Source organism: Fonsecaea multimorphosa (assembly GCF_000836435.1).
Source record: "Fonsecaea multimorphosa CBS 102226 unplaced genomic scaffold supercont1.9, whole genome shotgun sequence".
NCBI classification, from domain to species: domain Eukaryota; kingdom Fungi; phylum Ascomycota; class Eurotiomycetes; order Chaetothyriales; family Herpotrichiellaceae; genus Fonsecaea; species Fonsecaea multimorphosa.
In genome coordinates this window covers 913,840-928,728 of record NW_015971643.1, presented here as the reverse complement: position 1 = coordinate 928,728, position 14,889 = coordinate 913,840, and the positions used below count along the sequence as shown (strand labels likewise).

Genomic DNA, 14,889 nt, shown 5'->3' with positions numbered 1-14,889 from the left:
CGTCTGAGACTGGCGGACTCCGTCTGGGAAACTGACTGTCCTGTGGATCGGCGAGTATCATTCATGCATACCTGTCGACCTCACCAAAGCTCGTTTGTATGTCTCTTTTGGATCTCCCTTGCAAGGATCCTACAGGTATGCAGAACCTTTGTGGTGGAAACTTGTGGAAGCTCTCCGTAACTTTTCCACAGCGACTCCTTGTCGAGGGTTTCGGTGTTTGTAGACCTCTCCCTGACTGTTTCTTGACAGCCGAAGTCCACGACCCCACAAAGTTGTTGCAAAGGAATGTTGGAGCAGGCAAGTTCGTCAGGACTCAGGAGGTTCTCACTCTGCATGAGCTCTGGGCCAATGCTGGTGCTGTGGGTAGTGGATGGGATCCAGCTGCCAGATGCAGAAAATTCCACATGGACTTGGACCTAGGAAACGGTCCCGGCCGGCACGGAGCAGATGTGGAGCAAGTCGCACCTATGGAGTCGGTCGACTCAAGACGATTGTGTGGAAAGGAAGATGCTGCTCAAGTCTCAAGCAACTGCGGTAGAAGATTCCATTGCTGCTCGAAAAGCACCGAGAAACTCTCATGGGCCTTTGGGCGAATTCCAGACCCACTGCAACGAGAGACTTTTCCATAAACGTAAACTCCTCTCAGTCAGTCATGCCGTCTCCCGGATAGACCTGCACCTTGGGCCTCCAAATTCCCTTTTGAAGAACAGCTACGAGGTACTCACAAAGCTCATCCAGAACTGCACTGTGTGGCGGATGCACCAGGCGTGAAACACATTAACGTTGCTCGTAGATTCCGCGTCCGGGTATGGCGTAGGTATTTCTCGAGGATACATGGAACCCCATGCATCTGTCTTGCTTTCTTCAGAGTGAGGCAACCCTCCCGAAAAATTGCAGAGGAGAAGCGTTGAAGAAACACCGGATGATGCTGTGAGAACCCACCTGTGGTGTGGTCCCACGGCTCCACTACCATTATACCGCAATAGGAAGGATCCCCTAGCGCAGTAGCGCTTACTCGCACCTCGTCCTCCTGTACCGCAATTCTTCAAGGCGGATGCAGGAACCAAGCTCTCTCCCTCGGACCTTGGGCCTTGCATGAAGCCCCAGTGCAATGGCTCTTCGAGAAGCGTTCCTCTGGTGGATTTCTGCGATGATGCCTGGCCTCAGTGTGGTGGTTGACCCAGACGGTCGTTTCAGATTTCTGCCAGGCCAGAGCCAACCCCCTCCCTCCTGCCCTGGGGTCTTTGGCCATGACCCTCCCAACGTCATGACGAACCGCTGCCTGGATCGGGAAGAGTTCTCTCTGCGTAGTACGAATATGACATCGTAGTCGTGCATGGAGGGGTCGTCAGTCTGCGTGCCCCAGCAGAATATGCTTTAATGGCCATGACGAGGGCTGAACAGAAATCCCCCAACATAAGAGGCTTGCTTCTGATTGCTTAAAGAACTCGAGAATGGGCCGGGGTACGGAGTACCCCGCGTCAGACTGAACGAAAATTCTGGGAGAATAGGAGGGCTTCAGCGAACGGGAAAAGTGTGGTCTCGCGGTCCTGACCCAAATGCTTTCTTGACCTCTCAGTGAACAAGACTGGCGAGTACTAGTTAGCAGCAAGCCGATTCCATGAGTGTAGCACCTCTGCTCATCTCTCTTTCCACCTCCGTTGATGTCACATCTCCAGAAAGACCAGAAGCTCTTGCCTCGAACGCCTGCATCTCGAAACCTGACGGGAACGATCTTACACAGATGGGGATGCTTTTCCCCCCTTTGGCCGAGTCCTTGGTCACGCATGAAAAGTCGTCCTGTTCACTGTTGCGACCAATGAGAAGGCTGATCACGTCCTGTCAGTGGGCAGTCTCAACTGCAGGATTGGGCGGAGGGATTCAAACGAGTAATAGTCAACATGTGCATTCCTCTCCAGGCTAAGCTGGGGTTGTGACAGGGCATGGCATGGATGCGACTACCAAGGTAGGTAGACACATACTGGGTAGTCTTGTTGTGATGACCACCAACCAACCAGCAGCAATGATGTTATGGTTCCTGAATCCTTACCGATTTGAAGCAGACGAGGATCCTCGTGAATCACTCGTTCATGCGGCACGGGCGGCCTGCAGGCCTTAATCTTTGAGGTCGAGTTGGGCGAGCTTTCCAACGAAAAGGGGCTTGTTGCTCCAATATTCATTACCTAGGTAGGCATGGACCTTGGCTGGACACGAGAATAGTCCTGTTCCGAGCACCTTTCGTAACAATCGAGTGGTCACAAATAACTCTGCCAAAAGACTTGCTCCTGAGCCTCGACAAAGGCACAGAACAAGGTATAGGAAATTGTCACCTCCCGTCCATGCACAGTCCTCCACCGACATAGAGGACCGTGTTTGGTAATTGGAAGGTCAGACTCTCCATATAGGCACGATAGATTGTTCTCCTTCAGACATCGCGCATTGAAGAAAATAGACACGACGCTGTACACACAAATGCCAATGACCAGAGGTTCTGTGAATCATCATAAAGTCGTCTTCAAACCGGGAGGGAAAAGGAGTTGAGACAGCCTTGCAACGAGGTATTCTTGAGGTTCAGTCTTTTCTTCGCATTGTCCATCTTCCATTCAAGTCAAGAGACCCGACCGTCCGAGAGCAAGCCTATTCAAGGTTTTGAAACTGCCGCGGTCATCGAAACTGGAGGACTGCCACCACCTTGGACCATTCCATCGCAAACAGAGACATTCTTTCATAGACGCCGTGGAAAGTGTCATTTCGCTTTTCCTTGCTCATCGCATACCGCAACTCAAGGCCCTCTTCAGAAATTTTACGTCCCATTCCCTAATTTATGCAGTGTCCCTCTTCCCTTCCCGCACCTCCTTGAGCGCCTTCATCGTTCCGTGCAGGGCGTGTTTGTGGTTTCTTCGAAACTTAGGGTCCGTGCCTTTGAGGGATGGGTATCTGAAGGTCTTGGGCTTCTTGATCCTGTTATTTTGAGCAGCCGTGTCAGTCCATCCCGACAGTCCTGTGAGCAAACGTTCGCAAGGAGCAGGGCGGCTGCGCTTGCTGAGGCCGAAATTCATACCCGTTCTTGTGAGCCTTCTTGGCTTGGTTGTGTTGAGACGAGTTCTTGGATTCTATACAGAAGTTAGACCGGCGCCTCACTCTCCTCAACAAGGCGCGCGCGTAGACTTACTGGCCATCTTGAGGCTCTCAACGACACACTAATCGTAAGGTTTTGCAGGCTGAATTGACGGATCGATCAAACTCGGTCGTCCAAAAGTTCGGCCAAAATGTCGAATGTGGGAATGCCATTTGGAAAGTCAGCCGAGGTCTTGGCGCAGAGGTGTGCTGTACGAGGTACAAGGCTGCGGTTGGAACCTCGTACCAGCCTCGCCATCCCGACCTTCTAGCGGACCTTTACATCCTCGAAGCTCTTTAACAGATTGGAAGTCTACAATCCTTCTTCGTCTAAATTGAAGGCGAGGTAATGATTGCTGTATAGTAATGCGAGATTAATCCAGGTGATGGGTGACTTGTCGAAGGCATCGCTAGGTGCCGTGCGACAGACTATCCCAAACGGAGCCCAGCGCAGTGCAGCGTATTGAAACACGACATATTTGACTGGTCTATTGTAGCTCAGTTTTTTCATTATCTAAGTCCAGAGACCATCGTTCATGCAGGTACATATGCATCTTGAATAACGAGTCTTTTGGTATCATATGCAGGGTCGTTCACAGCCACAGCGTAATCATGCTTTTCACTCTTCACATCTGGCCCCCTTGTGCGATAAACTTCGCAAAAAAGACCTTGAACGCCTTCGGTTCCATGGTCGCCAATTTCTGCAAATATTCATTGATCAGGGTATCGTTCATGCCCATTGTTCTCAACTCCTTTTCTTGCAACCAAGTCAGGTATTGCTGACCTGTTTTTGAATAGATGGTCTTCTGGAGGCCAGCGGCCTCGGAAAGAGCTTGCCGCGCCTGTGCATCCTTGCTATTAAACGAAGGATTAGTTGGCAGAGCCCAGCATAGTGGTGAGAATCGAGTCATCATGAATTGATCAAAGCCAGGAAGGACAGGTTGCGGGCCGGGGACATTGACATTCTCCTGGCCTGTTGCGGAAACCACATCAGGTCCTCCCCATACTGTGCACATCCTTGAAAGCAGTAAAAATGCCATCTTCGCAGTGGGGAAGTCTTCCACGTCTCTCGCAAGGTGCTCGATGGAGCCGATCACAGACTCAAAGATCGGCTGGTTTCTGGCGCTGACCAAAATAGCGCCCAGATCGTTGCCCAGGATCACCATGAGGAAATTGAGATACTCTCTCTTCAGCTCTGCTAACTCGATTTCGTCGTCAGTCCCTGCAGTGGCTGCAGATATGCCAACAAAGACTCTTTGAAGAAGTCCTGAGAAGAGCCGGTCGAGAAAATCCTGTATGTCGTTCTTGAATCCGAAAATGACTTGGTCCAGTAGTCGGAGGAATAGCGCCATCTCATCCCTCGTCGAAGAGTCAGTCAGTAGACCGTCAACCCATTGGGGCAGTTGCTGCATCATCTGGGTTCCGACCATGCCGATCAAGCGTGAGAAGGCGAACCTTGCGGCGGTCCTTATTTGGAAGGACGAGTTGAGCGCCGTCAAAGAGACAAGCGTCACCTCAGCGACCTGTGCAAATGTCTGCTTTGCCTGGGGCGATGGCTCAACTCCGCTTCCTTGCGTAGCAACTCCAGGATTGAAATCGGAGAAACCTCGAGCAATTGTACCGAGCGCCATGATACCATGATGCACTTGGAGACCGGCAAGCTCATTTCCCGATCTAGCGGCCTCCAAGTTACGCTCGATATCGGCGAAGAGCGGCTGCATGACAGCAGATAGATATTGTACCTGTTTCTCTGCAGGGACAGTACTTGCACCACAGATGCAACCAACAGCTTCGAACAGATATAGCTGACTGGTAAACGTAGAATCGGAGGCTGAATCACCATCGGAGGACATATCATCTCCGTCTTCTTCACTGGGCAACTCCGCTCGTATGGCTAGCAGATCCTGGAGGCTCTGTACAACCGCCTCCGCCGCATTGCCCACAAAAGCACGAAGTTGACGGACGAGACGCTGAGTAAGATACCATGCGCGTGCCTTGACTTTCAAGCTCGGATGGTGGGCGAGCTCGAGGAAGTTTTGCAGAACTGGCTGAATGTATTCTGAGTGCTTTTCGAAGAAGGAGCTGTATCTGACGCTGATCTCCATATATTGAAGCTGTATGGCAGGGTGCGCGAAGGAGCCTGTGTCTGCTAACAAGTTAGCAGAATTTTGTAGATATTGAGACACTCTCACTTACTCGACTGCACCATTTCCAGCATCATCCGCACTAGCTTTTCTGCGGCAGGCGAGTTTGGCTTGTTCTTCTGGTAAAGCCCACCTCCCTTCACAGCCAAATCCCCTATCAGATAGACTTCGTGCAACGCAAGATCCAAGTCGCGCCAATTGAGCTGCGATCCTTCCGATCGTAGTCGTTCAAAGGTGTCGTGAACGAGTGCTGAGATCGCATCAATGTAGAGCTGCTCATCCGCGGCGGCAATTGCTGACTGCAAGCCTGCCAACCGTTTTCTCAACTCTTGAAACTCTGCTTCGTCTGTCTGCTCATCCTCTTGACCCCAGTCGGCAGTGTCATCATACCTCATCTTCAAGAATATTGCCTTGAGGATGGGCAAAAGCATTGCTGCCCTTTGGGCAGAGGCGGCCTCTCCCTGGCTAGCGCGTCTCAAGAAAGTGAGAACATCGTTCATAGCATTGAGAACCGTCGAACAGACTTCGTCGAATATGTCGGAGAAAAATCTAAGTAAGTGTGGCAGAAACGCGGCCAGGAGCTGTTCAGCCTTTGCCCAAGTCGGTGAGCCTTGGGTCTCAGTCTCCAGCACTTTGACAATATCCATGGTTGTAGTGTTGACGAGTTTTGCAACCGTTTCAGCAAGATCGACATCGTAGTTTGACGCTCTGCTGTCGCTCAGAGGCGGACAAGTCACGAGTCGCGAGACGACTGTTTCGAGATTAAGGAAGGTGATCATGTTGACCTTGTCCGCAGATGGCATCTTCTTTGCGACCGTCTCTGTGAAGACATCGATGGCTGCGTCTCTTGCTTGCTCCTCACTCTTGCGAGGATCGACTTTCTGGGCCCGTTCCAGCTGCTGAAATAGGAGTTCGAGCATCGACTGGTTTACCACAAAGGATATATCGATCCAGCTAACCCACTTCCCAACAGCTTTCAGGCACAGCTCGGCCACCACATCATTGGAAGTCCCCCAATGGGACAGGATCTCCTCCCAGGACCGCGCGATTTTCTGAACATCTCGGGCTCGAATCAGATCTTTCAAGGTATTTGCTCTGTCCTGTTCAGCCCGAGATCTGGAAAGCAATTGATCCCCAATCTCGTCGTGGATGGCATTGAGGACCGTAAGATAGAAGATTAGTCCCGGATAATTGTCTTTGGGCCCGGTTCCTGTCGAGGTCAGGGCCAACAAATCATCGAAGCAAGTCTCCCACCCGGATCCGTAGAAGGTTGAGAACAGGAAAGTCACAGTCTGAGCAAACTTGTTGACGATCGTTCCAGGGTCTGGCGTGTCTGTCTGGCCTGGTTCCCCGTAGAATTTCCGCAGATATGTCATGAGCTGATCTTCAATGGTTTTTAAGCCTTGTTGATCCACCAGACCACCCTGGACTGCATTATTGACGATCTCGAGGCAGTAGACTCGAATGACCATGGGCTGACGAGGGACTTGGAGGGAGATGGCCAGACATGGTTGCCATGCTGAAGGCTCTTGCCTCAACTGGTTGACATAGTCAAAGGCCTGTCGTTTGAGGGCTGGGTCGGCGGAGGGGTCGTAAGCGATTTGAATCGCCGAGATTATCTGGGAGGACATGTTAGCAGGAACGGTGGACCTGTTCTGATAGATGACGAACCTGTTCGTCCATCAGGTAATGCCAGTGTTCCTCACCCACCGCGCTATGACTTCAGGAACACTGGGCAAGAAAGATAGTCACCGCATTTGGGCGTGACAAAAGTGGAAGCACGTGCTTCCGGAGTTAGTCCATGAGAAACGCCCAGGTTGAAGGTAAATTGGCAGTGAAGAATGGGTGCAGGCATCAATCGTATCAACTGCGGTTACAGTAGATGTCTCTGAATCTTGGTTACTGCAAGGCAGAAAATGTTGCAGCGTCGGGCATCATTTCAAAGGCCTCATTCTACATCCTCGAGGGCGGAGAAACCTCCCCCGAAAAGTTTCCGGTCTTGGCATCAAAGCACCCTCGCTCACCACCCGATGACGCACATATTCATCCTTTGTTTCTTCCCCCTTGACTAAGATGGTGGCCATGGAATTCCCATTCTGAGGCAATATTCCTGCTGCCAGCCTACTAATGCTCCTCATAGGCCAATGTTGGAACCAGCGTCATCTCAGAGCAGACTAGAGATTGGGTTGTTCCCACCAAGATCTCTAGTGAGAGCTCATCATCAATGACCTCGAGGGCTCTGTTTGACGGGACCTTCCCCACATGCCTCATATTACATTTCAAGGCTATATTGACGCGGACGATATTATTCTCCATCCCGGAGCTCATCACCAAGTACCGCACGCTGGTAGGACTAGATCCGAAGAAGTGCCAGTACGTTTGGGGGCCTACCAGTACCGCAGAGGAAAGGAAATGAATTTTGTAGAGAGGAGAATGAAGTCGAGCCTGCTGTCCTCGACGGGCGTTATGCAGAAAAGTATGGTGGCAGCAGAGTTGATCATGGAGGAAGAAAAGCAGCAATGGAAAGAGGAGTTCATGGCGGAGGAAGCGCAGAAACTGGAAAGGTGGGTGGCAGCTGCAATGCCAGACTATGAGTTCTTCAATGCAAGGAGACTAACACTGGGTACACCAAAAAATGTCAGGTAGAGGAGGAGATGCTTCTGCCTTGGAAAGAACCCCTCCCACTGCAAGCAGTTTCTATGTGCAAAGGCAGAAGCTCGCCAACTTTGGAGGATGCAGACACAAGTACTTGCTGTTAGTCCGACGACATCGCCACTTCAGCGCAGAGTGCATTCTTCTTCAAAAACAAGTCGACCTCGTGGTTGAATCGAGTCGCATCTTCTAAGAACGGGAAATGGCCATAACCCTCCCAAAGCTTCGTTTCAAGTTGGGGGAGATGATGTACCCACTCTTCATCGACATCGGCATACCTCGGCGTGACCAAAAGCACGGCTGGGATGTGGTAGACCTGCTCGACGGACATGGGCTCTGGCTGAGCATCTGTTGTCCTGACATTGATCCGGACGTGTTTTGCTGTGTTCTTCATGACCCCCAAGATCTCGCCCCTCTGCTCGTCCGTCGCTCTGTTTCCAGTGATGGTTCTGACCAACGCTTCAAATCTGGCTTCGTCCGACAGTGCTTCGGCCAACTCTTTGCGTTGCAGCCGTGTAAAATAGTACTCCGGGGGGTTGAAGAACGAATCCACATAGATGATGGCGAGCACTGAATCTGGAAACAGCCGCAGGACCATAGTTGACACGGGTCCGCCGAGGCTGTGGCCGATCAAGACTGCCGACTCGATGTCTTCTTGATTCAAGACTTGTTTGACAGCATGAGCGAAGAGGTCTAGTGTATAATCCCAGTTTGGCGCATCGCTCTTTCCATGGCCAGGAAGATCAATCAAGATTGAGCAATGTCTTTGGAAAAGCGGTGCTTGAAGCCGCCAGAGGGAGCTGTTACAGGTCCAACCGTGGATGAATACCAGAGCCTTTCTTCCCTCTCCGTAGATCTGGCAGCATAAATTTGCTCCGCGGAAGTCGACACTTTTGCATGAGCCTGTATTCATGATGTTGCTGGTTAGTTGTGATTTTGCCGAGATTGGCGTAGCATAGATTTGACCTCGCCATCAACTTGTCGAAAGGTGAGAGCTTCAGTTGCTTTGAATTTGGCCACTATAGCTCTCGGGATTGCATCCCGGGTTTCGGATGACGATCGGTCTTTCGGAGCTTGGGACCTATGTTGAAATCGCACTGCCATTGTTTCCCCGCGACATTCTGCAAGCAATGTCAACGAACACATTTTTCCTTGGTCCGAAAGTAGTGCACTCCCATTGAAGAAAAGATGGGACGATACGTTTCAAGACAGGAAGTCACCGGGAATAACATTGAGCCAGGAGAGATCCGACGGATCGAACGGTTCAAATGCATCAAACCAACCGAATACTTGAGCCACTTCTTGCGTGTCCAAATCTGCAGAGTCGGTGAGAGTGTCTCCCATGACACCATGGGTCCGCACCTGAGCAGGTTGAATCGAGTCTGTGGCCAGGGGATGAGGTGGTATCGAAGTGGATTCGACGCCGCTGGCGAAAATTGTGCCATCGGGTAACGACAGCCTCTCATAGAGACTGCCAAGTGCAGTCACACATCTTTTCGCAGAAGTACTGTCATTCTGGAAACAGCGAAGTATGTGCATCGCCTTTTTCCAGGAATTGTGAAGTTCAGCGTCTGATATAGCACCGAGAGTGACGACTGGCTTGGATCGTGCCGCCAGCAAGACGGTGGCAGAGAGGTAGACGTCTGTATGTGAATCAACAATTAGCTCTAGCCTTCCAAAGAGCCAAAAAGAAGGCCGATGCACGCCAGAATGAAATACATACGCAAGACTCCGTAGAGCCATGCGGGCTTTCTGCCCCAGCTTCTTGACGTTGCTAAGTTGTCATGTATGATCTCAATAAGCTCTCTCGCGGTTTTGACACAGAGAATGCAGCATTGCAGTGCAACGCGGTGATTCAAGTCATCGCCACAGGGTCTTTTCGCCGTTTCGGCGGATACGTCAGGTGCTGGTTGCGAGACGCAAAATCTGACGAACACAGGACGGAAGAGATAAATTCTGACTTGCAGAAACCTAATTAAATGGTAGTCAACATTCTTCTCTCGATATTATCGGTGACGCACCTGAGCCGCAGAACAACCGCCTGTCTGCGAAAAGTCATCTGCCAGTCGTTCTCAGTCTCTCCTAAGACCGGACCATTTTGGAAGTCCAGATGTGGAACAACCTCGTCGTACCATCCTTGGAGAGCTCTGTCAAACCGAAAGATGGATGCCTCCCCTTCAAAGTACTTCTCATAGCCTTGCGTTGATCTTTCATTTTCTTCCGAGTAGAAAGAAGACAGGATCTGCTGAGCAATTGTATACAATTTCGTAGATATTATGAAAAAGGTCAAAACCGACTGCTTTGGAGTAGAACTGGACATCTCGACCGCAGAGGCATCTTCATGGTGGATTTCGGAAGGCAGGGGAATCGGATCTTCTTTCGATGTCGATATCATCACGGGTCGACCGAGATTCATACAGACCATTCTAGAGCTATCAGCACTAAGGCATATTCCACAGTGGATACTAAAATATACCTCTCCAACATTACACAGCCATGATAGACCCTCCTCACGAAATCCTTGTCTTGGTAACTCAAGGAACTATGGTCGTAAAAGGCACTGCGATGCAGACCCAGATGATGACATCCCCGGATCGCGGTCCCGATGACGCCCCAGGCCTTGTGCGTATTCCCTGTTCCGGTCAAGTACTGTGACATGACCAACATTACTTGAACATATTGTAATGACAGCAGGCTTGTGTCTGTCGGATCAAATCGGACCAGAGAATGTGCTCGATTGAAGAATACTTCAGCTGCATCGTGGGCTTCTCCCGCCTCGCTTTGAGCACGATACTGACAGCCGAGTGCTAGAACAAGATTGAAGATCGCAACAGACGTCGTTTCTTCAAGACGCATGAGATGAGAGCCACTGCTTGGCAGAGGAGTACCGTCCCAGAGAGACCTGTACACTTGAGTAAAGCTTTCTCGGTCGATGAAAGGATAGAGGGGATAGACAAAACGCCAATAGCTCTCCTGAAGCTCTTCGGATGTTGTACGAGGTGGGAGGACATATTCAAGTCGTCGTTTAATAGGTGGAATAGTCGTTGAAGATGGATACACAATGCTACCAGCAAATTCGGTCGAGACTTGACCCTCAATAGCTTGTCGGACGGAATCCATGAAAGATGCGGCTGAGGACATTCCATGGAATCCTTCGTTTTGAAGCTCACCTGTGGCGGCACCAGTGATAGCATTCACTCCAGCGCCGGTGCTGGGATTTTCTGGGCTGTGCATGACTGGGAGAGAAGGGGCATCAAGGTCCATATTCCTCCGACTTTGCTGTGCTGGAGATGTCGAGCTCCGCGGACCAGATGAAGCCAAATGGTTCTGGCTCTGTTCAAGCGCTTGAATGCGATTCTGTAATTCGCGCAGAACGCTTGCAACACACCATTACATCAGCGCCAGCTCGAGGGCGATGCTGAAAATGCCAAAGTATTCGTGGATGGCAGCAAGAACTAAGCCCAGAGACTGGCTTGTTGTTTTGTGGCTTACCTTTCTGACACGCTCTCGCCCTCCCTCTCAATATGCCTGTATAGACATCTGTCGGTGCCCCAGCCCCTCCTGGAACATGCACCACATACTGACAGAGAGGTCAGTGCATGCGACAGTTTTCTCACTCGCACAGGGATCACCTACCTGGGTGGACACCATCACATTTGATCTTTTTGACGCGGCAGTGCTGACACGCCAAAGGAGTCTTGCGCCGACGTGCCCGCGTAGGATTATCGCCCATGCTTGAGCTGGGTGCCATGCCCTCAATGACGGGTGGGGCGTAGGATTTGTAGATTGGAGTCAGTTGATTCTTGCTAGTGATGTAGACCAGGAGGTGCAAACGATATGCGCCATGCGTCACTCCTGGAGCCGAATTGCTGCAGCAGGTTTCGACACGTAACCACGCAAAATCGATGTATACCTAGCAAAATAAAGGGTGAGTGGTGGGATAATAGTACCGACCGTTAAACTAAAGGTAGAGGAACCGGAACTTCTGGTTGAATATATGCTGTAACGTAGTCTCCGCGGAGAATCCCTTGGCGAAAATACGGCGAACCTTTTGAGCTCTGAGGCAGTTGTCTATATTGGCCGATTGTCACTACGACTTCGTGTTTACGAAGACTCTAGATATATCTGGGTGTCCTAAACAAGATAACCAAGTTTGGGTAAAAATGCAGTGTCCAGCAAGGCACCATTAGATCTCAGACAATTCTGAACCTCTCTACTGTCCCAGTTGCCTTCAACGCCCCTCAAGGCTGCAAAGCTAGCAGCAACTCCAGCCGCCTGACCTGTAGCTAGAGCAGTTCCCATTACACGGACTGCACTTCCTGCGCCACGGTCGCAATCCACGCACCGGCCCGCAACAAACAGATTCGGCGTGTCCTCAGACCGGAGTGACCGTAGTGGAATTTCGAAAGTCGCTTTGGGAGGTAATTTGAAAGAGCTCTCCCAATCACGCTGGTCAGGATCATGGAACTCCATTCCCCAGGCGCCTAATGCAATGCAATCAGGAAAATGTCGATTCGACATGATATCCTCTTCGGTCAATCGGTACATCGAATTGATGTGGCGGGATTCTCTTGTCCCAAAATTCGGGCCAGTTGAAACGAGGTACATGTTCTCATGACCAGGCAGTTTCCGCAGTATTTCCAGATATGCCTGAGCTTGCCGTCGTCCAGAAACCTCGGCTGTGGTGATACTGGAAGAGTCCCTTGCATCATAAGAAGCAGACGCCAGGAAGGCTACGATATCCCCCGACAGTGGAAGACGTATGAGAACCGACTGATTTTTCCTGACTAGCTTCTGAAGCTCGGGGTTCTTTGATTTAGCTGTCAAAATCGCATCTCGCCACATGGAAGCAGAGCATGTGGTGCTGGACGGAATGCCTCCGAAACGAGTAGCCAAAGACCCAAGGTTGACGGTCCCATGATTTCCATAGCGTGTCGAGGCACCGCAGTGGAAGGCAAGATCCGCATCTCCTGAGCAGTCGACGAAGGCTTTGGCAAAGATGTCTCGTCTTCCTCTTCTTTCTTGAATCTGTATTTTCCCGACTTTGCCGCTCGGCAACCGCGTCGCCCCCACGATGGTTGTGTGCAACAGAACTTGGATATTGTACTTGGCCATCATATCATCGAGGACTAATTTCAGACATTCAGGCTCAATCACCTTGTGAGGACTCCATCAGCCAAAATCCATTCGACAAATAGGACTGACATACCTGGAAGATTCCGCGATGCCGAACAGGCCTTTCTGAGGTGCCTGCCATGGGCAATAGCTTGTCTCTGATCTCTTCCCATATCGCTCCAACCGCTTGTCTGGGGTTATCTTCGATCGTAGACAACCCACAGTATGAAACAACTCCACGATGAGTCGCTGCACCACCAAGACAGCCTTCAGACTCAACGAGTAGTATGCGCGCTTCTGGGACAGCCTGTCTCGCCCCAACTGCTGCTCCGATGCCGGCCGCCCCACCACCAGCAATGACTACTTCATATTCTTCTATCTGCGGTACTTCGCTGGTTGCCATCGGCATGGTTATCGACGACAGCGAAACTGTGGATGCTACCCCGAATTGGAAATTTAGGAGAAAATGTTGAATGAACAACGGTTTTCCCGAAGAAATTGGGCTATCGATCCTAATTACCAAGGGTAACTCCTTATTATGTCTTCCCGGCAGTGCAACGACTAAGATGACCTTCCCTTCATCAACGTGGTCTCCCAAGAAAGCAGTTTTGTTGATACCCCGATCGTACATAGACGACCAGCCGGAAGACGGAATCTTGCTCCCGGGATCAATCCCGAGTTCACTCGGACTCGGGACCCAAGTCCGGTTTCTCCTCCTTGGCGGTCATACAACCTTCAGAGTATGTTGTATTTGCTTGTCTTCCGTGAACTAGATGTCGAACGGGATAGACCTGCGCATGGAGTCCCCGCCGTCTCACAGATTCAGAAGACTTGAGCTGAAGAACATAACTTGAGACTCTCCAGCCTCTCAAAAGGCAGATTGTCTTCACCTTCAGATCTATGCTTCTCCATCAACGCGTCTGATTGTGCACATGCATTGCTAGATGGCACCTAGGAATACTTCTAATACATGATTCTGGCTTCGCTGGTGCAAGAAGAAGGCCTGTACCCTGAATGGAGCAAGACAGAGAGCTAGAAATACTCGATCGACGTCTGATTCATTGGGAAAGACAGACTCCAAAAGTCTGTGTTTGCAATGAATGGTACCTAGGTATACAAAAGTTGGTCTCACCCGAACCAACGCTCGGCTGACTGAGATTGGCATTTTTGCCACAAGGGGTAATCGGCGAGTCGGGAACGCCTCCGGGCAGCGTTTTCGACAAGAATTCGCTATCCCATGTCGTCCAAAAGAGCGATGCTGGACTGGAATCCTCTACCTTGGCCTCCTCCCAAGTCCACCGTTCAAGTCTATGGCCTGTCTCCCGCCGTCTTCTGCGCAATCCTCGCAAAAACCTGCGACGGGTCCAAGAAAGTCTCTGCCCGATAGCACTTGAGCTCCCCATCCTCTCCTTCGCGGACAAAGAAAGTGGCAAACCCCGGGATCTCAATGTCCTGGCTCCCGTCGGCCGGATCTCCCACGACGCGGTATCGAATCCGTGCAGCCTGGTAGATTCTCGGCGGCACAAAGTCAAAGTAGACCACCTTGTGCTTCATCAGGGAAAGCTGCCTGAAGACCGAGGCGAACATAGCTCTCACTTCGGCGCCCTTGAGGACCGGGTTGTTGGCGTATTGGAGTTCGATGTCGTCGGTCATGAACGTGCTGCACCACTTTTCTGCGTCCAGCTCGGCGCTTCCACGATGGAACTGGATTGCACGAGAGAACAAGGAAATTGTCAGCATCCCTCAGTTCTTGGTGGCTTGTTATAAAGACTCAGCTGGGCCTCTTACACCTTCAAGCCAGGTCTGGATCTGGTCTCGACTCTTGCTTTGATGTGTCGACGACATTCTGGGATACTTATTG

General features: G+C 51.0%; 6 protein-coding genes across 6 annotated transcripts; all 6 read right to left on the bottom strand.

The window, feature by feature from the left end:
• Positions 1-2,822: 2,822 nt before the first annotated feature.
• Z520_05497 (60S ribosomal protein L29) lies at positions 2,823-3,179 on the bottom strand (the record flags this gene model as incomplete). Its single annotated transcript, XM_016776000.1, has 3 exons — positions 2,823-2,961; positions 3,062-3,113; positions 3,173-3,179. 3 exons carry the CDS (start codon positions 3,177-3,179, stop codon positions 2,823-2,825), a joined length of 198 nt encoding a protein of 65 aa, XP_016633159.1.
• Positions 3,180-3,743: 564 nt separating this feature from the next.
• On the bottom strand, positions 3,744-6,892 carry Z520_05496 (uncharacterized protein; the record flags this gene model as incomplete). Its single annotated transcript, XM_016775999.1, has 2 exons — positions 3,744-5,263; positions 5,314-6,892. 2 exons carry the CDS (start codon positions 6,890-6,892, stop codon positions 3,744-3,746), a joined length of 3,099 nt encoding a protein of 1,032 aa, XP_016633158.1.
• A 1,124-nt stretch (positions 6,893-8,016) lies between these two features.
• Z520_05495 (uncharacterized protein) lies at positions 8,017-8,826 on the bottom strand (the record flags this gene model as incomplete). Its single annotated transcript, XM_016775998.1, has 1 exon — positions 8,017-8,826. One exon carries the CDS (start codon positions 8,824-8,826, stop codon positions 8,017-8,019), a length of 810 nt encoding a protein of 269 aa, XP_016633157.1.
• Positions 8,827-9,116: 290 nt separating this feature from the next.
• Z520_05494 (uncharacterized protein) lies at positions 9,117-11,147 on the bottom strand (the record flags this gene model as incomplete). Its single annotated transcript, XM_016775997.1, has 4 exons — positions 9,117-9,556; positions 9,637-9,884; positions 9,935-10,339; positions 10,390-11,147. 4 exons carry the CDS (start codon positions 11,145-11,147, stop codon positions 9,117-9,119), a joined length of 1,851 nt encoding a protein of 616 aa, XP_016633156.1.
• Positions 11,148-12,047: 900 nt separating this feature from the next.
• On the bottom strand, positions 12,048-13,437 carry Z520_05493 (uncharacterized protein; the record flags this gene model as incomplete). Its single annotated transcript, XM_016775996.1, has 2 exons — positions 12,048-13,070; positions 13,123-13,437. 2 exons carry the CDS (start codon positions 13,435-13,437, stop codon positions 12,048-12,050), a joined length of 1,338 nt encoding a protein of 445 aa, XP_016633155.1.
• An 899-nt stretch (positions 13,438-14,336) lies between these two features.
• Z520_05492 (uncharacterized protein) lies at positions 14,337-14,873 on the bottom strand (the record flags this gene model as incomplete). Its single annotated transcript, XM_016775995.1, has 2 exons — positions 14,337-14,732; positions 14,817-14,873. 2 exons carry the CDS (start codon positions 14,871-14,873, stop codon positions 14,337-14,339), a joined length of 453 nt encoding a protein of 150 aa, XP_016633154.1.
• Between the last annotated feature and the right edge of the window lie 16 nt (positions 14,874-14,889).